Source organism: Podarcis raffonei, chromosome 8, assembly GCF_027172205.1.
Source record: "Podarcis raffonei isolate rPodRaf1 chromosome 8, rPodRaf1.pri, whole genome shotgun sequence".
In the NCBI taxonomy this organism is placed as follows: domain Eukaryota; kingdom Metazoa; phylum Chordata; class Lepidosauria; order Squamata; family Lacertidae; genus Podarcis; species Podarcis raffonei.
This window is the reverse complement of record NC_070609.1, coordinates 92,201,961-92,224,442: the sequence shown is the minus strand read 5'-3', so window position 1 is coordinate 92,224,442 and position 22,482 is coordinate 92,201,961. Positions and strand designations below refer to the sequence as shown.

The 22,482-nt window shown below is 48.7% G+C and overlaps 1 protein-coding gene across 2 annotated transcripts in view; it reads left to right on the top strand.

The window, feature by feature from the left end:
- Positions 1-21,825, top strand: part of GPAT4 (glycerol-3-phosphate acyltransferase 4) — a 35,448-nt gene extending 13,623 nt beyond the window's left edge. For both annotated transcript variants that reach the window (XM_053401596.1, XM_053401598.1), the window contains exons 2-13: positions 3,013-3,781; positions 9,861-9,930; positions 10,013-10,310; positions 10,657-10,731; positions 11,915-12,004; positions 16,353-16,446; positions 17,573-17,688; positions 17,928-17,983; positions 18,408-18,493; positions 19,847-19,975; positions 20,077-20,156; positions 21,216-21,825. In XM_053401596.1, the coding sequence (XP_053257571.1) occupies positions 3,617-3,781; positions 9,861-9,930; positions 10,013-10,310; positions 10,657-10,731; positions 11,915-12,004; positions 16,353-16,446; positions 17,573-17,688; positions 17,928-17,983; positions 18,408-18,493; positions 19,847-19,975; positions 20,077-20,156; positions 21,216-21,324 (1,368 nt within the window). In that variant the 5' untranslated portion in view covers positions 3,013-3,616 and the 3' untranslated portion in view covers positions 21,325-21,825. The remainder of the gene's footprint in view (positions 1-3,012; positions 3,782-9,860; positions 9,931-10,012; positions 10,311-10,656; positions 10,732-11,914; positions 12,005-16,352; positions 16,447-17,572; positions 17,689-17,927; positions 17,984-18,407; positions 18,494-19,846; positions 19,976-20,076; positions 20,157-21,215) is intronic.
- Positions 21,826-22,482: the final 657 nt, after the last annotated feature.

Here is a 22,482-nt window from a genome sequence, read left to right as displayed (position 1 = left end):
TACCAACTCGATCCCTGACACACTGACCAGATGTTTGGAAGCTGTGGTTGGATGGTTTCGTGGGAGCCGATTGAAACTAAACCCTTCAAAGACAGAGGTCCTCTGGCTGGGTCGGGATGGTATGGGGATGAGGGACCAACTCCCTTCCCTTGCGGGGGCCCAATTAGTGCCATTGCCTTCTGTTAAGAGTTTGCGTGTAACCCTTGACGCCTCCCTTTCCATGGAGGCGCAGATTACAACAGCAGCCAAGGCAACATTTTTCCACCTTCGCCGCATCAAGCAGTTGGTCCCTTACCTTTCCCACCCTGACCTGGCCACAGTGATCCATGTGATGGTCACCTCCAGGCTTGACTACTGTAATTCGCTCTACGCGGGGCTGCCCTTGAAGCTGTCCCTGAAACTCCAGCCGGTGCAGAATGCTGCAGCGAGGCTCCTCACGGGGTCTCTGCCATGGGAGCATATTCACCCAGTGCTTCTCCAGCTGCTCTGGCTCCCGGTGGAGTACAGGGTCAGGTTCAAGGTGCTGCTTTTGACCTTTAAAGCCCTTCACGGCCTAGGACCCTCGTACCTACGGGACCGCCTCTCCTGGTATGCCCCACGGAGGGCCTTAAGGTCCATATATAGCAACACCCTAGAGATCCCGGGCCCTAAGGAAGTTAGATTAGCTTCAACCAGAGCCAGGGCCTTTTCAACACTGGCTCCTGCGGTGGAATGCTCTGTCTCTTGAGGCCAGGGCCCTGTGGGATCTGATCTCTTTCTGCAGGGCCTGTAAGACAGAGTTGTTCCACTTGGCCTTTGGCTCAGAATCAGTTTGATTCCCTCCCCCTCTTTCTTTTTCCTTTCTCCTCCTATGAAGTGATTGCTCCCTAATTGTTTTAATGTTGTATCTTAATCTTTTAAATTGTATTTTAATCAACTTGTTTTTATTATTTGTTGTTAGCCGCCCTGAGCCCGGTCTTGGCTGGGGAGGGCGGGGTATAAATAATAATAATAACTATTATTATTATTATTATTATTATTATTATTATTATTATTATTATAATATTCATTTTGCCAGCTAATTAAAACCTGGCTCTTTGGGAAAGGCTGATGGCTGACCTCTCTAGTGTTACAAATGATGTAGTATTGTTTTATTGCTTTTATAGATATGTTTTACAATTTTAGACACTTTGGACTCCTGTATTTAGAACATATCTGTGTGTGTCATTAATGTACATATAAATAAATAAATAAATATTTTCAGGAAAGAATCTTGTGGTGCCTTAAAAGCTAACAGTTGTATTATGGGATAAGCTTTCATGGACTCACACCCATTTTGTCAGATGCATCCTGTGTGCTACAGCAGTCTCTTTTAAATAAATGTTGTCTCCATTCATTAAGTTACTTACTTATTTTGTGAAACAGTTCAGTTTTAGAAAAAGGAAATATTCTCTCTCTCTCTCTCTCTCTCTCTCTCACACACACACACACACACACCCATGGGAAAATAAAGAAGTAGAACATGTTCCATTTCAGAACACATTCTGTCCCTCTTCACAGGTTACTGCTTTCATTTTGAAAATAGTTGCATGTTAATGTGCTAGGCTTGTAAATCGCTTCTTGCTTGGTTACCCCCGCCAGTCAGAATCACCTGTAGCCAACTAGGCAGGGAAGTTGTCCAATAGGTCTTATTCATTTCCTTTTATGACCACAAATCAGACAAGCTGGGAGCAAAGTTTGTGGACTACAGTCATACCTCATGTTATGTCCACTTCATGTTATGTTCTTTCAGGTTACGTCCCGCAGCGACCCGGAAGTACAGTGGTGCCTCGCAAGACGAAATTAATTCGTTCCGCAAGTTTTTTCTTCTTGCGAGTTTTTCGTCTTGCGAAGCACGGTTTCCCATAGGAATGCATTGAAAATCAATCAATGCGTTCCTATGGAAACCGCCTTCAGACCAGGTCCGGGGACAGTCTGTCCCCCGACCTCTTCTGAAGGCTGGGGGGGGGCAAGGACTTCTCTGCTGTCCCGGGCGATCTGAAAATGCTGGCGGGCGGCAGCGAACGCTGCGCTGCCGCCCGCCAGCATTTTAAAAGCCCCCGGACAGCGGAGACTTCTCCGCTGTCCCGGGGCGATCTGAAAATGCTGGCCGGCGGCAGCACAGCCTTCGCTGCCGCCCGCCAGCATTTTCAGATCGCCCCGGGACAGCGGAGAAGTCTCCGCTGTCCCGGGAAGGCAGGCGGGGGGAGCAAAGACTTTCCCCCCCCCCCCCGGCCTTCAGAAGAGGTCCAGGACCTCTTCTGAAGGCCGGTGGTGGGCCAAAGTCTTTGCTCCCCCCCACCTGCCTTCAAAAGCCGTCGGGATAGCGGAGAAACGCGCTGCGCTTCTCCGCTATCCCGGGAAGGCTGGCGGGGGGAGCAAAGACTTTTGCCCCCCGCCGGCCTTCAGAAGAGGTCCAGGACCTCTTCTGAAGGCCGGCGGAGATTTCCCTATGGGCTTTCTTCTTGCGAAGCAAGCCCATAGGGAAATTCGTTTTGTGAAGCACCTCCAAAACGGAAAACTCTTTCGTCTTGCGAGTTTTTCGTTTTGCGAGGCGTTCGTCTTGCGAGGCACCACTGTACTAGAAAGGTTACTTCTGGGTTTCCCCGCTCGCGCATGCGCAGAAGCGCAAAATGACGTCACACACATGTGCAGAAGCAGCGGATCACAACCCGCATGTGCGCAGACGCGCCGCTGCGGGTTGCACTCTTTTCATGTTGCGAACAGGCCTCTGGAATGGATCCCATTTGCAACCAGAGGTACCACTGTAGTAACTTTAGTGGACTTTGTCAACAATACACAGATCTGACTGGCAGGATGAGTTGATCCTTCCCAAGTTTTCTCCTTGCTGTCATTTTAGTGAAAGGTACTCGAGCTTCCCCTTCGCTGCTGTCCTGGTACTGGTAACTCTGTTCCCCTTACCTTACGTTCCCCTCTCCTGTTCTGATATTTCAGTGGCCTGGTGTGCCTGACCCTTTCTCTTTCCTCCCCTAGTGTTTGAGACCTGTGAATGCTGCAGTCTCACAGAGCATCTTCCAAAGAAGAGGAAGCACCTGCCAGTTGTCACTTGACCCCAGACGCCCTTGGAATGACACTTGCTGCAGACTACATGAGAGATTCGGAGCTGGCCCTTGCGTCTCAGTGGCAAGAGCTCTAGCTCTGTAGCCCACCAGGCTTTCCTCCTAATGCTGGGCAAGAAAAGGAGCTCACCTCAGCCTGGCAAAGAGACGTTTCATGCCCTTGACAGCTCAGAGGGGCTTCATCCTCGCAACTTCCTGGGAGCTGCTCCCGAGCACATCTCTCCTTGCCCTTGGTGCACTTCGCTGTGGCACTCCTGGTGTGACCTTCGTACTCTTAAGCCTTTGCCATTTCTCTTTGCTCTGTTGCCTGTTTCCGGACTGGATCATGGGGGTTCCTCACCACCCCACAACTGTTGGAGGAAGGGTGTGAACTTTGAAATGGCACCTGTGAAATGCCAGGGACCTTCTGCACACACAAAGTTGCCACTGGTTGACACAAGAACTGGCTGACTGCCCAGGCATCCTCTCTCTGCCTGCCTCAGGATCCCACAGGACACTCGCCTTGCCTGCTGCTCGCCATGTTTCTACCAGTGCCCTTTGATAGCTTGGTGGTTAACCTGCTGGGCATTTCTCTGACCGTACTCTTCACTCTGCTCTTGGTTTTCATCATTGTGCCAGCCATTTTTGGAGTTTCCTTTGGCATCCGCCGCCTTTACATGAGAACCCTGCTGCAGATATTCCAGGTGAGTCAAAATTCCTGACGTTGCTGTGAGTGGAAGGCAAGAAGAATTAATACCCTCCACTGGATGGGATGTGTCAGCAGTCAGGGTGACTCAGAGCTTTTTGACAGCAGCAGGCTTTGCAATCAACGTTCAGGCAAGGCTTTATTTGCTCTAGGGCTGGCTCTAGCAGCTGTTGTCAATGCCAAGACTTAGCCCTGGAACGTATGACGTTGGAGTCAACGAAGATGACCCTGAGCAGGTGCAAAGTGCTACTAAATAAGTAACTACAAAGTTTCCCCATGCATCGGCAAGGGGAGAGAGTTTCCAGATCAGAGGGCAGGGTCAAAGAGCCCGTTAGCACTGCCGTCAGTTTTTCTAGAGTTTTAAGAGTGGGCTTTGTGGACCACCTTGCACAAAAGGGTCTCCCTAAGGAGGAGTGGGCACAAGCTCCCCTCTGACACCGTCCAGATCACTTTCTATATGGGCTGTGATTGGTTTGGGAGGCAGACCCGCCCCCGCCCCCGCCTGCTCGTGATGGGCAGCTGTGGGAGCAACTGTGCTCGCGTAAGCAAATCATATATCATGTTGAGTTTAGCAATTGAGAGAAGAGCAGTCAATGAAAGTGCCTCTGCTCTGCATAAATTTTTTTGTTTCCCTGAGGTCCACATCTCATGGAACCTAAATGTACACCGTGGGCCTTTGTGCTCCAGGTCTCTTTCTGATCATTAATTCTGCCAGGCTCTTAAGTGCTGGGCTGGCACAGGCATACCCTTAACTCCATCTAGGAAACATGCTGAGGGTTCCAGCGCACCCTCCTCTCTCCTTCTCTTCTTGTCTCTCTCCAGCCCTTCTGTCAGCTGGTTTCAGCATTACATTTACTATTTCTAAAGAGATTTCAAATCAAAGTGTTCTGCAGTAGACCACATCATCACCATTTGAGCTCAATTTCACCTGAGTTGGTAACAGGCGCACCCAACAGATGCTCTTAAATGTCTTTTTAAACATATGTTTAGAAGTGAGGGGTTCAAAGAGAGTGGCATGTCCAATTGCATACCCTGTTCTGAATTGCTTAAGGTAAAGGTAAAGGTACCCCTGCCCGTACGGGCCAGTCTTGACAGACTCTAGGGTTGTGCGCCCATCTCACTCAAGAGGCCGGGGGCCAGCGCTGTCCGAAGACACTTCCGGGTCACGTGGCCAGCGTGACAAGCTGCATCTGGCGAGCCAGCGCAGCACACGGAACGCCGTTTACCTTCCCGCTAGTAAGCGGTCCCTATTTATCTACTTGCACCCGGGGGTGCTTTTGAACTGCTAGGTTGGCAGGCGCTGGGACCGAGCAGCGGGAGCGCACCCCGCCGCGGGGATTCGAACCGCCGACCTTTCGATCGGCAAGCCCTAGGCGCTGAGGCTTTTACCCACAGCGCCACCCGCGTCCCTGTCTGAATTGCTTAACCCTGCTTAATTGTGGGCTTACACCGGCTCAGTGCATGTGGGTCACTATTGCAGCTTTCTCTTCATTTCAGTGAGGAAGCTTTGGGCAGACTCTTCTGAACTCTAGTTACAGATAGGTAGCCGTGTTGGTCTGCCATAGTCAAAACAAAAAAATTTTTTTCTTCCAGTAGCACCTTAAAGACCAACTAAGTTAGTTCTTGGTATGAGCTTTCGTGTGCATGCACACTTCTTCAGATACTGAAGAAGATTCTTCAGATTCTTCTTCAGATCTGAAGAAGTGTGCATGCACACGAAAGCTCATACCAAGAACTAACTTAGTTGGTCTTTAAGGTGCTACTGGAAGAAAAAAAAATTTTGTTTTGACTATGGCAGACCAACACGGCTACCTGGTTATATGGACTCTGTTCTGAAACCATATGCCATCAGTGCTCCCAGCTATGTACGTGACACCACAGATTTTCTGAGGAAAATACAATCTTTAAATAATCTTCCCAACAATACTATCCTAGCTACTATGGATGTGGAATCTCTGTATACCAACATCCCACACAACGATGGTTTACAAGCTATAAGGAACACCATTTCAGATAAAACCACAGCGGACTTTGCCACCAAACTCTGCCAATTTGTCCTTACCCACAACAACTTCAAATTCGGTGATGACCTGTTCCTTCAGATCAGCGGCACAGCAATGGGCACCCGCATGGCCCCACAGTATGCCAACATCTTCATGGCAGATTTAGAACAACGTTTCCTAAACTCCTACCCACTCAAACCTCTCTTGTACCTACGATACATTGACGATATTTTTGTCATCTGGACACATGGTCAACAGACCCTGGACACCTTCCACCAGAAATTCAATGATTTTCACCCCACAATCAACCTAACAATGAATCAATCTATGCAAGAAATACATTTTTTGGACACTACTATAAAGATACAGGATGGGCGCATAGACACCACCTTATACCGTAAACCAACTGACCGACAAACATATCTACATGCCTCTAGCTACCATCCCAAACATACCAAACAGTCCATTGTATATAGCCAGGCACTACGTTACAGCCGTATCTGTTCCAATTCTACAGACAGAGACTCTCACCTAAGAGATCTACAGCAAACCTTTTTAGAACTAAAATACCCAGCAGATGAAGTTAGACAACAGATCCAGACAGATACCCAGAGAGAACTTGCTGCAAGACAGACCCAAAAAAGAAAATAACAGAACACCTCTAGTCATCACATACAGCTCCCAAGTTAAAACAGTACAACGCATCATCAGAGATCTACAACCTCTCCTGGACAATGATAGTTCTCTTTCTCAAGCTCTGGGAGGAAGACCTTTCATTGCCTACAGACAGCCACCCAATCTTAAACAACTCCTAACCCACAATAATACTACAACCAGACGTAACACGGACACTGGCACCAGAGCCTGCAATAAACCCAGATGCCAACTTTGCTGCCACATACACCCGGACAACACCATTACTGGCCCCAACAACATCACACATACCATCTCGGGACTATTTAATTGCTCATCGTCTAACATTGTATATGCCATCAAATGCCAACAGTGTCCTTCAGCTCTCTATATTGGACAAACAGGCCAAACCTTACGCCAAAGAATAAACGGACATAAATCGGACATCAAGAATCACAAGACAGAGAAACCAGTAGGAGAACATTTCAATCTCCCAGGACATTCTATACAAGACCTCAAAGTAGCTGTTTTACTACAAAGGAATTTCAGAAATAGACTGGAAAGAGAAGCTGCTGAATTGCAACTCATTACCAAACTTAAAACCATGGAGAGACCTGGTCTGAACAAAGACATTGGATTCTTATCTCATTATACATGACAAAGCCATTTTTCACCTTCTCACCCCTTGCTTTTTCCTGTAAGACCTATTGCAGTCGTTAAGAGTCGTCAACAGGCTCATCACAGCTACCTGCCAATCACCCATTCCCACCACCCTTCTGAGTAATACCCCTCCCCACCTTCTCACTATATAGAAGGATCTGACAACTTCTGTTTCAGTGTATCTGAAGAAGTGTGCATGCACACGAAAGCTCATACCAAGAACTAACTTAGTTGGTCTTTAAGGTGCTACTGGAAGAAAAAAAAAATTTTTCTTCTGAACTCTGAGAAGCATATCTTAACCAGTTTTAGAATCCTCATTTCAGAACCATACCAAGAAATGCTGCAGTGTTCTCAGCCTGAGAGATGGTTGTGTGCTTCCTCCACTGGACTTTGGTGGAGAAAAAGCCTGTTGATCGAGGAGGAGTGTGGGCCTGTGGTGCAAGTTTAGTGCCCTGAATATTTTAGTCCTTAGCTGTGTACCAGTGCAGCAGGGAGGAGGAACAGAAGGCAACCAGGAGTCCAGTTGTGGGTATATGGTGCCTTGGAGGGGAGAGGCTGACCTGGGCATAAGGGGGAAATGAGGCTGGCTTCAGGCAATCACTTGAAAAGCTGCCCAGGGTTGTGTCTTGTTCTGTGGCTGGTTGGGGCAGATAATTAGGAGCACTGGAGGTGGCAGGGCAGGGAGAACTTTGCCTGGCCAGGTTGCGTGAACCCAGAACTGGCCCAGCAATTGGGCAGGGTGAGGCCACTGCCTCAGGTGGCAGAAGCCCCCCAGGCGGCACTCCCGGGGGTGCCCCATTGCCTCCGTCAGTGATGATGAAGCACTGCCACCAACAACGCCAATTTCAGGCAAGACTGCAGCCATTTTTAACAAGATCTCACCAAAAACCAGCCCAATCTTGTTTGAAATTGGCGGTGCCCAGCAGCGCATGTGGCTGCGTTTGCAGGTATGGGCAGGGGGTGGTGAGTGGGCAGGAGCAGGGGCAGGGCAGGGCGGCACTTCCCGTTTTGCATCAATCTGCCAAAGAGGATGTGGTGTCCCTGCATGAGCCACGTTGACGTGCATCTTCTGCCACAACCAGCTGTCTGCTTCATGTCAGTTCCAGAGGTCAAGTAGGCAAAAGCTGGCAAGGGCATTAGGCAACAAGCAGAGCTCTGGCCCTGACTGGGTTAAGCTGGCTTCTTGCTGTTCCTCATGTAACTTGGAAGTCAGCTGGAGAAAGGATGTATGTGCAGGTATGGTTTTCCCTTTCCTGAACTTCCAAGGATTTGCTTTTTTATTTCAACAAATACCATATTGACCTGAATAAAGCTGCACTTCCCCCCAAATTCTAACCGTGAAAAGTTAAAGTGCGGCTTATATTCGCGATCTTACGGTATGCAGCCAGGAGCGTGGGGCAAACAGTGGCACCCGCCCTGTGCGTAGTCCCCCGTCCCCTCCCCCAAGACCGGGAAGGGAGAGAGCGAGGAAGGGGAAAGGCTGCTGACAAGGCAGCACACACGAGCGCGCACACACACACACACACACACACACACCCAGTATGCAGCCAGGAGCAGCAAGGAAGGGAACGACTTATATTCAGGTACCCCCCCCCCCCGCTCCAATTTAAAAGCTGTGGCTTATATTCAGGTGCGGCTTATTTTCGGGCCAATACGGTGCTTTGGAAAAGCTTTGACTGGACCAGCCCTTTCCTATTTTTCAGGCCTCCCGAGATTGTTTTTCCAGTCCCATCCTTCCCAGAATTTGATTGGATATATTTATTTATTTTAAGCGTTTCATGGGCTGTATTTTTCTGAGAGGACAGCATCTGAAGCAGGCTACCAAAAAGAAAGAAAGATTACAAGCATCATAAGCAACACTAGCATTTCAATTGCCATCAGTAAAACAGGCAATACAAACCAGGCACTGCAGCCAGAGAAAGGCATCCACAACCAGATTAAACCAGCAACCAGTGACAGCATCCTGTTTGCCTGTGAGACAGGCCTTTGTTTATTATGAGGGGCCAGGTCTGCCCTTGTCGGAGCAGGGAACTCAACAAACCCCACTAGGCAAAGCAGCCTTGTGTCCTGTTCATTCTCCGCTAAGTCGCTGCTCCTCCTAGCCTGGTGTTGCCCACCCTGATTCATAGCGGCTTTCCGAGGTCCTATCCCAGCCACTTGCAGTCTTACCAGCTTAGGCTGCTGGGGGTTGCTTTCCTGCACACCTAAGAGAGAGCTTCCTGGAGCAGACGAAGGGCCCATTGTCCTGTTCCTCATCCAGCAACAGACAACCAAGCATCCAGAAAGCTGACAAGCGAGTGATGAAGCCAGTGGCCACCCCTGTTTATCTCCAAGATCTGGTATTCAGAGGTGAACTACTAAATGGAGATGTGACTGTTGCCCATTGGTAGGGCAGAAGGCAGGAAGGCAACTAGTAGGGGGGAGCCAGAGCCAAGTCAGTCTACTTTTGTCCCCATCCTTCTCCTTTGCCGAGTTCCACAAGGGCAACATGGAGGCAGTGGTGATGGAGGAGGAGGAAGCTGACTTGGTTGTAGGCAGGCTGGTCCAGGGGTGGCTAAGAGCAGACTGAAGTTGGTGGGACAGTTCCCCATTCACCCTAATGGACCAGCCTCCGCTGTGTTCACTCTGGTGGTTGGTCCACCCATCCTCTTCCCTGAACTTGTCCAGCTGTTTTGAAAGCCATCTATGTGAGTGTCTCTTGCCACATTTCACAGGAGTGAGTTCCAGGTCAGTTGTGTGTGATTGGTAGGATTCTCCTTTTTCCACTCTGTTGTCTTGCAGTGGGCAACGCTGAGGATTGAACGTGGGGCCAAAGAGAAGAAGCACCCGCTTTATAAGCCCTATGTGAATGGTAAGAGGCCTTGCTGCCGTCTCTCTGGGGGAGGAGGGGGTGCGTGGCGGGTTTCGTTCCCCTAACTGTGTGTCTGCTGCAGGGATCATTGCAAAGGAGCCCACTTCCTTGGAGGAAGAGATCAAAGAGATCCGGCGGAGTGGTAGCAACAAGGCCCTGGATGCCCCCGAGTTTGAACTCTCTGACATCTTCTACTTCTGCCGCAAGGGCATCGAGACCATCATGGATGATGAGGTGACCAAGCGCTTCTCGGCCGAAGAGCTGCAGTCTTGGAACTTGCTGAGCAGGACCAACTACAATTTCCACTACATCAGCCTGCGCCTCACAGTCCTCTGGGGCCTGGGCGTCCTGATCCGCTACTGCTTCCTCCTGCCACTCAGGTAGGGCCTGGGGCCTCTCCTGGGAAAGACTGAGCTGGGTGATGGCCCCACCGCAACCGGGGCTCCCTATGGTCCAGGGATGGGGAACCTGTGGCCCTCCAGCCAGTGTTGGACATCAATGCCCATCTGCTCCTGCCAGCAGGGGTAGTTCTTAGGGATGATGGGAGTGTAGCCGAGCAACATCTGGAAGAACCTCCCCACTTGCTCCAGAATGAAAGCTTGGGGGGGGGGGTGTTTCATGTTGTGCCTGCCCCATGGTGGAACTATGTTAGTGGCTGGGGTACCAGTGCAGTTGGTGGTCCTGCCTCCTCAGGGTTCTCATCTCTCTCTCCCCCCCCCCCCGCAGGGTAGCTCTGGCTTTCACTGGCATTAGCCTCTTGGTGACTGGCACAACCATGGTGGGTTATTTGCCCAACGGAAGGTGAGTTCTCAATAGTGGACCCCTACAAAGATCACCACCTGGCAACAGGTGCTGAAATACTCTTTAACTTGCTTCGGGTACTGGGATTAAGGAGCAAACATCAGAGGAAAACTAATGGATTTAAATGTGGACTCCCTGTTTCTGCTCTTGTCTCTCTGGTCAGGCTCTGTTGATTCAACCTTCATATCACCATTTTGCCCTCAGGCAATTAAACGTGGAACAAAAGTGGGCGAGACTTTTTTTTGTATTCTTCTCTATTTGGGTGGTGGGAAGGGGGAAGTGCCCTCAGCATCTCAAGAAAATTTGAATAACTGAGCAAGAATCTTAAAAAAAAAGGCAGAGCAAAGGAGAAATAGAACTCTGTTAAGATGATGCCATTCTCACTAAAAGGTCAGAGCTTATCAGTATATCCAGAAGGCTAGCCTTTCTGCCTTTCACCCCAACCCTCTTGAGTCACACCAGTCCAAAGAGGGCTTCCCTGAGATCTCCCTCTTTTTGCATGTGTGCAACTTGTGCAAAAAGCAACTTGTGAGGAAGCACCCCCACCACAGGGCTGCTGTTGCACAGGCTTCACACAGCAGGCTCCAGCCCTTTCTTAAAAGTGGGTCCATTGACCAAAGCCACCAGTCCAGGAAAATGGCAGGATCCTTCTGTCTGCACCCACTGGATTTGGAGTCGTTCCTCATCAAGGGATCATCAGAAGAAAAGGATGGCTGCAGTTTTCTCTTTTAAAGCCATGCTGCCACCTGTTCCTTCATGTAGTCCTATCTGGTTGGTGATTTTGAAAGCCAGCTGCTTCCAGAGGGAGGCGCTAAAGGTTGCCTGGTATGTGGCCATTTGGAGATGTGTGTCTTCCTCTTTTCTTTAGGTTTGTAAGTGCTATTTTGAGGAAAGCAGGGGCACCTAGACATAGATGGTTACTCTATGCTATAGCCGTTGTGATAGTGTGTTTTTAATAGATTTTTAAAATAAACATATGCACATAGTTTTAATATTTAATATTAAGCATTCTATTATGGTTTATACAGTAGTTGTTGTTATTTTCTTTTTTCTAGCTGTTCCTATTTTATCTGCAAGCTACTCTGAGTACCTATTAGGGAAAAGGGTGGAGAATGAATGAATGAATGAATGAATGAATAGCCACAACAACAACTTTCAATGTAATCAGGTGTTTGCCCTTTAGGTGCAAAGAGTTCCTGAGCAGGCACGTTCATCTGATGTGCTACCGGATCTGTGTGCGAGCTCTCACAGCTATCATCACCTACCACCACCGGTATGGAGGGGATGGGAGGGAGGTTGTAGTACACATGCCCAGAAAAGGGGGAATGTTGACTGGGGCCTGTGTGTTGGCTGCATTTCTGTGGCTTTCATTTTAAAAAAACAGAAAGAGGAGAGAACAAGTTTTTAGATCTTATGGCTGCAAAAAGAATGCCTGATAATGTGAGAAGCCAGGAAGGTGGTTGAACAAGAATCCCAATAGTCAGAGGGTACGATCAGTGCCTTTACAGCTCCTCCTTATGTCTTCTTAAATAAAGCATCAGCAAAACATCTGTACAGCAACACTGAAACACGCAGAAGCAAAACAAAGCTATTATTAAAATCACTGGCTGTTCAAGGGACATTTTAAGCAACTGCATAGGCCTGTTGACATTAGAAAGTCTTCAAGAGAAATGTGAAAGTCAAAAGCAATGGTGCCTGATGACTCTCTGTGTCCTGGCTCACGGCCTCAGTATCCGCTCTAAGTACTGGATACATGGTTCAACCAGTCATAAGCTGTGTTCATAAGCAAAGATGCTGTCCCAACACTTCCCAGGTTCCTCCTGCTCTGCTTTTAAAGACGCTTGCCTAGAGCTTGCACAGCTTCTCCTGATTCTGATGCTATGGAGAACTAGGGCTGCATGTCCTCCGTGTGCTAATGGCACTGTGCTCCGAAACACCTAAGGACCGCTCCCAGTGGTTTCACATAGAGGTTAAATAGCATTGGCTACAAAATAGTGCTCTGTTGAACCCCCTAGCACAGGTGCCAGGGAATGAACACTCTTAAAGTGCTCCTCTCATGGGGAGGAATAGAACCCCTGTGCCCATTGCACAGAGTCAGTCTCAGGGGAATACCGTGGTCAGTGGTCTCAAAAGCCAGCGAGAGATTGAGTCATAGTAACAGAGCTGTATTCCCCTGATACAGGGGCAACCAAGGCCTATTTAGTTCTGAAAGTCAGGTTTAAACCCAGATTTGAGCTGGATAATCAGTGTCATCTGCCAGTGTCCCCAAGAATGACATGTTTAGCAATGTAGAATACATTGTGCAAACATGGGACACAATATAATATACAAACTGACTAATGTGGGGGAGGGAGACAGTGCTCCTGAAGGTAGGAGTCTATCAACTGATGAAGATGATCATCCAAATGTCATAGACCGAATGGAGCAAACAGCACGCAGACCTAGTGGTGGGAGGAAAAAATCCTTAAATAAGAGACACGGGGGAATGATTAATGGACTTCAATGTCTGTACACTAATGCGCAAAGCATGGGAAATAAACAAGATGAGCTTGAGCTCTTGGTACAGCAAACTAAATATGACATAATAGGCATCACTGAAACCTGGTGGGATAAGTCCCACGATTGGAATGTAATAATGGAGGGATACAATCTATTTCAGAGAAACAGACCAGACAAGAAAGGAGGAGGAGTGGCGTTATATGTCAGGGATGTGTATACCTGTGAAGAGATCCAAGATTTAGAACCTCAAAGCCAAAGTGAGAGCATTTGGGTCAAAATTAAGGGAGAGAAGAATAACAGTGACCTCATTGTGGGAGTTTACTATAGATTCCCCAAGTCAAACGGAGGACATAGATGATGCCTTCCTGGAACAGATGGCCAAGCATGCAAAAGGAAGGGAGATAGTAGTAATGGGGGACTTCAATTACCCGGATATTTGTTGGATGTCAAACTCAGCCAAGAGCATAAGGTCAAACAGATTCCTCACTGGCCTTGCAGACAACTTCATTGTCCAGAAAGTGGGAGAAGCAACAAGAGGAACAGCCATTTTAGATCTGGTCCTAACCAATGTTGATGACCTGGTTAGTGGGGTAGAAGTGGAAGGATCATTAGGCGCGAGGGATCATGCTCTTCTGAAGTTTACTATACAGCGGAAAGGAGCAGCCAAGCATACTAGGACTCAATTTCTCGACTTTAAGAAAGCCGACTTCATAAAACTTAGGGAAGTGCTGGGTGAGATCCCATGGACAGTAATACTAAAAGGAAAGGGAGTTCATGATGGCTGGGAGTTTGTTAAGAGGGAGATAGTAAAAGCACAACTTCAGGCAATACCAATGAGACGGAAACATGGAAGGTGCCTAAAGAAGCCAGGGTGGCTATCTAAAGAACTTTTAACTGAGTTAGGATTAAAAAAGGATGTGTACAAAAAATGGAAAAGGGGGGAAACCATCAAAGAGGAATTCAAACAAATAGCCAGCACGTGTAGACACAAAGTCAGAAAAGCTAAAGCACAGAATGAACTCAGGCTTGCTAGAGAGGTTAAAAGCAACAAAAAAGGCTTTTATGGGTATGTTCGTAGCAAAAGGAAGAACAAAGAAACAGTGGGGTCACTCAGAGGAGAAGATGGTGAAATGCAAACAGGGGACACAGAAAGGGCTGAACTCCTCAACGCCTTCTTTGCCTCAGTCTTCTCCGATAAAGAAAACAATGCCCAACCTGAAGAATTTGGAGCAAATGATTCAGCAGAGGAAACACAGCCCAGAATAACTAAGGAGATAGTACAAGAATACTTGGCTAGTCTAGATGTATTCAAGTCTCCAGGGCCAGATGAACTGCATCCAAGAGTATTAAAAGAACTGGCAGATGTGATCTCAGAACCACTGGCAGTGATCTTTGAGAATTCCTGGAGAACAGGCGAAGTCCCGGCAGACTGGAGGAGGGCAAATGTTGTCCCTATTTTCAAAAAGGTGAAAAGAGAGGACCCAAATCAGAGAGGGCCCAGTCAGACTGACATCAGTACCAGGGAAGATTCTGGAGCAGATCATTAAGCAAACAGTCTGTGATCACCAATAGTCAGCATGGATTTCTGAAAAATAAGTCATGTCAGACTAACCTGATCTTGTTTTTTGACAGAATTACAAGCCTGGTAGATGAAGGGAATGCAGTGGATGTAGCCTACCTTGATTTCAGCAAGGCATTTGACAAGGTGCCCCATGATATTCTTGTAAAGAAGCTGGTAAAATGCGGTCTTGACTATGCTACCACTCAGTGGATTTGTAACTGGCTGACTGACCGAACCCAAAGGGTGCTCATCAATGGTTCCTCTTCATCCTGGAGAAGAGTGACTAGTGGGGTGCCACAGGGTTCTGTCTTGGGCCCGGTCTTATTCAACATCTTTATCAACGACTTGGATAATGGACTCAAGGGCATCCTGATCAAATTTGCAGATGACACCAAACTGGGAGGGGTGGCTAACACTCCAGAGGACAGGATCACACTTCAAAACGACCTTGACAGATTAGAGAACTGGGCCAAAACAAACAAGATGAATTTTAACAGGGAGAAATGTAAAGTATTGCACTTGGGCAAAAAAAATGAGAGGCACAAATACAAGATGGGTGACACCTGGCTTGAGAGCACTACATGTGAAAAGGATCTAGGAGTCTTGGTTGACCACAAACTTGACATGAGCCAACAGTGTGACGCGGCAGCTAAAAAAGCCAATGCAATTCTGGGCTGCATCAATAGGAGTATAGCATCTAGATCAAGGGAAGTAATAGTGCCACTGTATTCTGCTCTGGTCAGACCTCACCTGGAGTACTGTGTCCAGTTCTGGGCACCACAGTTCAAGAAGGACACTGACAAACTGGAACGTGTCCAGAGGAGGGCAACCAAAATGGTCAAAGGCCTGGAAACGATGCCTTATGAGGAACGGCTAAGGGAGCTGGGCATGTTTAGCCTGGAGAAGAGGAGGTAAAGGGGTGATATGATAGCCATGTTCAAATATATAAAAGGATGTCACATAGAGGAGGGAGAAAGCTTGTTTTCTGCTGCTCCAGAGAAGCGGACACGGAGCAATGGATCCAAACTACAAGAAAGAAGATTCCACCTAAACATTAGGAAGAACTTCCTGACAGTAAGAGCTGTTTGACAGTGGAATTTGCTGCCAAGGAGTGTGGTGGAGTCTCCTTCTTTGGAGGTCTTTAAGCAGAGGCTTGACAACCATATGTCAGGAGTGCTCTGATGGTGTTTCCTGCTTGGCAGGGGGTTGGACTCGATGGCCCTTGTGGTCCCTTCCAACTCTATGATTCTATGATCCTATATGGGTCATAGATATGAGGTTTCTTTGATGCAGAACTTCAGAATTGTTGGTTTGTTTGTTTTTTAAGTTCAGAAAACATAAAAAACCTGATTGTATCTCCTGTGTGTGAACTGTGCCATTATCTGTGTGGCAGGGCATTGAGGTTGCTTGTTCCTTAAGGATAGAAATTGGGGGAAGAAGGACGCATGGAAGGAGGCCCCCTGCTGAATGCTTTTCCAGGACAGGCTGAGCTTGTGCTTCAGCCTTTTTCTTTTATCTTTTTTTTCCCTTTGGCTAATCTCTTTTTCTTTCCCAACTTCAGGGAAAACAGACCCCGCAATGGAGGAATCTGTGTGGCTAACCACACGTCCCCGATTGATGTCATAATTCTGGCCAGTGATGGTTACTATGCTATGGTGAGGATGGAGAACCATGTGCATGTGTGTGTGTGTGTGTGAGGAGGATCACTGTAGCAGCAGAAGGTTCTTGAACATAACAGTTATTGAAAATACTGGATTCGTTTTTGAAAAATCAGGGCCATTGCCCAATTCTGTCAGGCAGCATTGGTGGCACTGGGTTGTTTTTAAACCAATCTGTCAATGTGCCCCTCCCAACAGCCATGGGGAGAAAGCATGTTCTGTTCATGCTGCTACGATGTGCCCACTGTTCGGGGTCAATTTCGTTCGGGGGGTCCGGCACACTTCCCTTCGCAGCTCTGCTCTTCCCCCCGGGACCTTTGACTCGGCAGAGTAAACACAGCAGCAGCAGAAGCAGAAACGTTCTGTCGTGTGGTAATAACTCAGGCTGAAACACAGCAGTCTCCTTATCTTTAAAGTCTTTATTCCTTAGCAAAACACAACAGCTATAAATCTCCTGCCTGGAGACAGTTCACCCATCTTGCTTGCTCAACGGAGCAAACACGCAGACTGAAAGCACACGGAGAAACCACTCCCTTTCCGTGTTCTATGCCCGCCCTCAGAATGTGAGGCGTCATCACTCAGAACTCTTAACCCTGTAAGTTCTGAGCCTCTCCTATCACCCACCACCCAAAGGAACAGTCATAAGATAGGAGTGTGGAGGCCGTTTGAACTCTCCTTGAGCATCCTCGCTGCTCCTGCCTTTTTCTTGAACCTTGGGAGCTCCTCTGCAGGCAGATGGGGGAATCCTTTGGCGCCCTTGGTGGTCTCTGGAGAATGTCAGGTGCTTGGGTGGTCTGCTGCAGCTATTTGCACACTCCTGAGCTTCTTAGCCAAGAGAGGCCTGTGTTCCTCTGCAGCCCTCCCTGAGGACCCTGTGCTTTTGGACAAAGGGAGGACAGGTGTCTCCCACATTCCATGATGGGTGGGTAGCAGTCAGGTCCCACATTCTCACCTTCCTTAACGCTTGGCATTCCTGCGGGATGGAGAGTTTTATACAGACAAAGGTATCTTCCTCTGCAAGTAGAGCTGCTTGATGTTGGCATGGCTGTCTTAATGGGAGGCTGCTGAACCAAAGTCTCCCCCCACACCCTGACTGACCTATGACCTCTTTTCTGTTCCTCAGGTGGGCCAGGTCCATGGGGGGCTCATGGGGGTAATCCAGAGGGCCATGGTCAAGGCTTGTCCCCATGTCTGGTTTGAACGCTCGGAGGTGAAGGATCGCCACCTGGTGGCTAAAAGGTGGGTGCACAATCTGTCCCTGCTCCTTATGGCCAGCAGGCAAAGCTTGTGGGTTGTGCTGCGTATGGTCTGGGGAGTTGCAGCTCTGACTGGTGACAGACTTGGCTACCTGGCTGATTTGAAGTTGAGGAGCTTGCTTGGTGGTTGCTGGGGCTGCTGGAATCTTCTTCTGGATCAGCCAGACATGTACCTCTCAGTGATACACACACATGCTCTCTCTCTCTCCTTTCTACCTGCAGGCTGTCCGAACATGCTCATGATAAAAATAAATTGCCCATCCTTATTTTCCCTGAAGGTAAGCAAGAATTAAGGAAGAAGGGTTAAGTCCCAGGGCTCTCTATAGTCATGGTGCCCCAGCCACAGGACGGATGAAAGCATCCTATTAAACATATAAACTGTAGAGGCAAGTAAAGGCTGGAGGGACTCACAGTCCTGAATTCCAAGTACCTAACAGAAAGCAGCCACTTGGGTGGGTAGAGACTGAAGGCCACTCTATCCCTGCATCTCTATGGCCCACAACTTCTTGGCTTGGTGTGGTTCACCACTGAAAATACGTTCTGTTTGAAATTGGATGTGCCACTCAGACTTCATTGAAAGCTATGCCCTTGGTTTATGCTGCATTCTCACAAATACACAGGCTTCCCCACCCCCATGGGTAAGTCCTCTGTCCCACCATTGGTGATCCCTGTTCCTACAGAAACGGCCATTTCTCTTCACAGGCACTTGCATCAACAACACTTCCGTGATGATGTTCAAGAAAGGGAGCTTTGAGATTGGTGCCACTGTTTATCCGGTTGCTATCAAGGTGAGAGCTGTTACCATTGAGCAAAGCACCCTGAAGCTTGCTAGGTAGGCCTTGGGGACTGGCGGATAATGCCACTGTGGTCTGTATGGAGCCAGGAATGCTGGAGAGTTGAGAAGCCCTGGGAATTTCTGGCAAGAGGTTCCAGAATCTTGTACTATGCAACACAGGCCCTGCAACTTTTCACAACCTCTCAGCCTGTTATGCCATTGAAAGTATTTGCTCTTGGGCTTTACATTGGACACGTTCCACTGGGGAGTTCTGTAGATGAGCCACCTTGGAATGATTGGGAGTGATCCCCATTTATTCATCGGGACTTTCATAGGAGAATTCCCCACTAGCCTATGCCTATTTGGACTAAATTTCAGATCCATGGAATTTGTTTGGGGCACATTCAAAACTTGCATGAGCATGTAGAGAGTTGGGTAAAGCAGGCCACTGCACGATGGCACACAGACAGAGGAATTTCAGCTGCATTGCTCTACACCTTGGGGTGGGGACCTATGGCCCTTCTTGAACTTTAAGCTCTCATCAGTCCCAGCAAGCATGGCCAGTGGCCAGGAATGAAGGAAGTTCTAGGTCTTCAGCAACATCTGCAGGTTCCCCACACTTGGTCTTCCCCACAGTGAAAACTGGGCATGTTGCTCTCTCAGCCTAATTTACTGATCTCATGGGGTTGTTGTGAGGATGGAACAGGATAATCTCATGTAAACTGATCTGAGCTCCTTGAAGGAAGAAATGGACACTGCTGTTTAAGAAGGATGTTGACAAGCTGGAAGGTGTGCAGAGGAGGGCAACCAGGGTGATCAAGGGTCTGGAAACTAGCCTGATGAGGAAGAGGGGATGATGGGGTTTGATATGTTTAGCTTGAATAAGACTGAAAGGTGAGATGATAGCCATATTCAAACATTGTAAGGACTATCACATGGAAGAGGGAGCAAGCTTGTTTTCTCCTGCTCTGGAGGGTAGGACCCAAACCAGTGGATTCAAATTACAAGAAAGGAGATTCCGACTAAACACCAGGAATAACTTCCTGACAATAAGAGCTGTTCAACAGTGGAACAGACTTCCTCAGAAGGTGGTGGACTATCCTTCATTGGAGGTTTTTAGACAGAGGTTCGATGGACATCTGTCAGAGATTCTGTAGTTGCAGAGTGTTGGACTAGATGCCTCTTGAGTTCCCTTCCAACTTTATGATTCTATGGATGCAAATATCATAAATGGAAATCCTTTATTGAAAGGCAGTTCCTACAGGCATATTTCTTGCCGTGTGTTGAATGCGGCATAAACCTCTTTTGCTTTCAGGAGGTGTTGAGTTCTCTATCTTCCCCTCCCTCCCCTCCTTTTGTCCTTCAGTATGACCCCCAATTTGGAGACGCCTTTTTTAACAGCAGCAAATATGGCATGGTGACTTATCTGCTCAGGATGATGACCAGCTGGGCTATAGTTTGCAGTGTCTGGTACCTGCCGCCAATGACCAGAGAGGTGGGTACCTGAACTTGGAGTAGGGTTGTTATCGGAGAAATGGCAGCCATCCCCACCAGGCTCCTTTCTGCAAATTCCAACCAGCCTTTGTTCTTTTTTAGCCTGATGAAGATGCTGTGCAATTTGCCAATCGGGTGAAGTCTGCCATTGCTAGGCAAGGGGGTCTTGTGGATCTCCTGTGGTGAGTCCTGAAGCTGATGGATCGGGAGGATGAGGAGAAGCTGGGAGTCATGCCATTGGTCCACCTGGCCCAGTGCTCTGGACACATTTTGCTTGGAAAGCAATGGCTCTACCTCTGAGCTCTGCCCACTCAGGGAAGGGCCTTGAGAGTAGCATCTTCCTTACCTGCAGAAGGTCCCTAGTTCAGTCCCCAAAGGCATGTGTGGGCAGGGCAGGAGATGTCCCTTGCTGAAAACCCTGGAGAGCCTCTGTCAGGGTAGACATTCCTGGGTTAGATCAGCCAATGGTCTGCATTTGTATAAGGCAGCTTCCTAAGTTTCTGTGTCACAGCCATGTTGGGATGTGGATGGGACTCTATCCTGGCTAAATCTATGGCTTCCTTGGGCTCAGTCTACATGTTAAGATTCCTGCATTGCAGGAGTTTAGAATAGATGATCCTCCGGGTCCCTTCCAAGTCTATGATTCTATAATTATGCAGAATTCCATGGTTCTTCCTACTACATTTTTAAGAGCTCAAAATCAGCTGTATGCCAGTAGAAGAAGCCTCCTTCACCTTTAAAAGATGTGGGGAGGTTGATTTTAAGCTGGAAAAGAATAGGGAGAGTAAAGACTTCAGCAATGTTTCCATGTTTGGCAGCAGCCTGCGTAGGATGTTCTCTGTTTAAAGACCAATGTGGTGGGGAGAACCATGGACACTGGCCTCAGCTGTGGCTTGAGCCTCCAGCAAGCCAAAGAGCTAGCTGCCTGTAGCCTGCAGCGTCTCTGCAGCCAGCCGCTGCTGAGCCTTTTCCACAGTGGATGGATTATGGGAGTGGGGCTGGCCAAGCAGCCTTGAAGGCGCTGGCTGTGGTGGGGTAAGCCCATGCGCCTGAGGCTCCCTCCTTAGCACTGCCACATGATAAATCTGCACACAGCGGCTGTGAGTAGAATTTGCAAGTGCAGTTTTTCCCTTCCTGCTTGCCAGGGCTGTACGTTCCCTCTTGCACGCTGGTGCTTTTAGCCAACAGGGGAGTAATTTTCTTTTCTTGTCCGTCTGCCCTCTCCCTCTCTCTTTTTCTAGGGACGGAGGCCTGAAGAGGGAAAAGGTGAAGGACACCTTCAAGGAAGAGCAGCAGAAGCTCTACAGCAAAATGGTTGTGGGCAACCATGAAGACCGAAGCCGCTCCTGAGCTTCGTGGAGCAGGGGCTGCTGCAGGACTGACAGCCTCCACCTCCTCCCAGCCTTCTGGAGCACATTCTTGGCCGCTCCAGGCCAAGGTGGTGCTGCCCAGAGGCTCATCAGCAAGAGGCCTTATTTCAGCTGCAATGGCTTGGCTCGCTGCTTAGACAGCCACAGTGGAGAACTTTTCCCACAATGGGAGTGGCTGGATGGGCTGCCCCACGTTTTGTATCTGTGTGACGGTGCTGGAGAATGCCTGAGTGTGTGCGTGCGCATGTGTGCCTGCACTGGAAGCTGCTGTGGTTGCAAGAGCAGCTGGACTTGTTGAGCCCCTGCTGCCTGTGGTAGGCGCCCCCAGCAGCTTCCTCTGCCCTTTGCAGCCCCAGGGAAAGGCTCTGTCCTCTTTGCATTCTGTCTTTTCACTCTTTCTCTCCCCCCCCCCACAAAAGAGAACTGACTGAGACTGCATAGGGTCCCTTTGCATTTTTTAATTAAAATATATAGAGATGGAGCTTTGTGCTGAATAATCCCTCTGCTGTTTTTCAAATGGAACCGCAAAGATGGTGCAGCGCTTTGGCTCTCAAAACTGGGAAGGGGCCTCCTTAAAAGAAGTGCCAGGTTAAGGAAGGTACAAGGCCTTTCCCCTTCCTCTTTGGGATCGTGTGTGTGTGTGTGTGTCCTACTTGGACACAAGTGGCTGGGTGCAGAAGTGGCTGCACTCTGTTAGAGGGCAGTGAGATGGCCAGTTTGGGACACAGAAAATATCACCACTATAGCAGGAAAAGGTGTGACCCTGGGTGGGGAATTCTGCTTTGCCCATTCCAGGGAGAGGCCACATATAACCGTGGCCTGAGCTTCACCCACATCAACCCCTGCTAATTCTGGCCTCTGAAGAAAGTTGGTTTTTAACATCTGCTAACTCAAGGGATGCGGGTGGCGCTGTGGGTTAAAGCCTCAGCGCCTAGGACTTGCCGATCGAAAGGTCGGCGGTTCGAATCCCCGCAGCGGGGTGCGCTCCCGTTGCTCGGTCCCAGCGCCTGCCAACCTAGCAGTTCGAAAGCACCCCCGGGTGCAAGTAGATAAATAGGGACCGCTTACTAGCGGGAAGGTAAACGGCGTTCCGTGTGCTGCGCTGGCTCACCAGATGCAGCTTGTCACGCTGGCCACG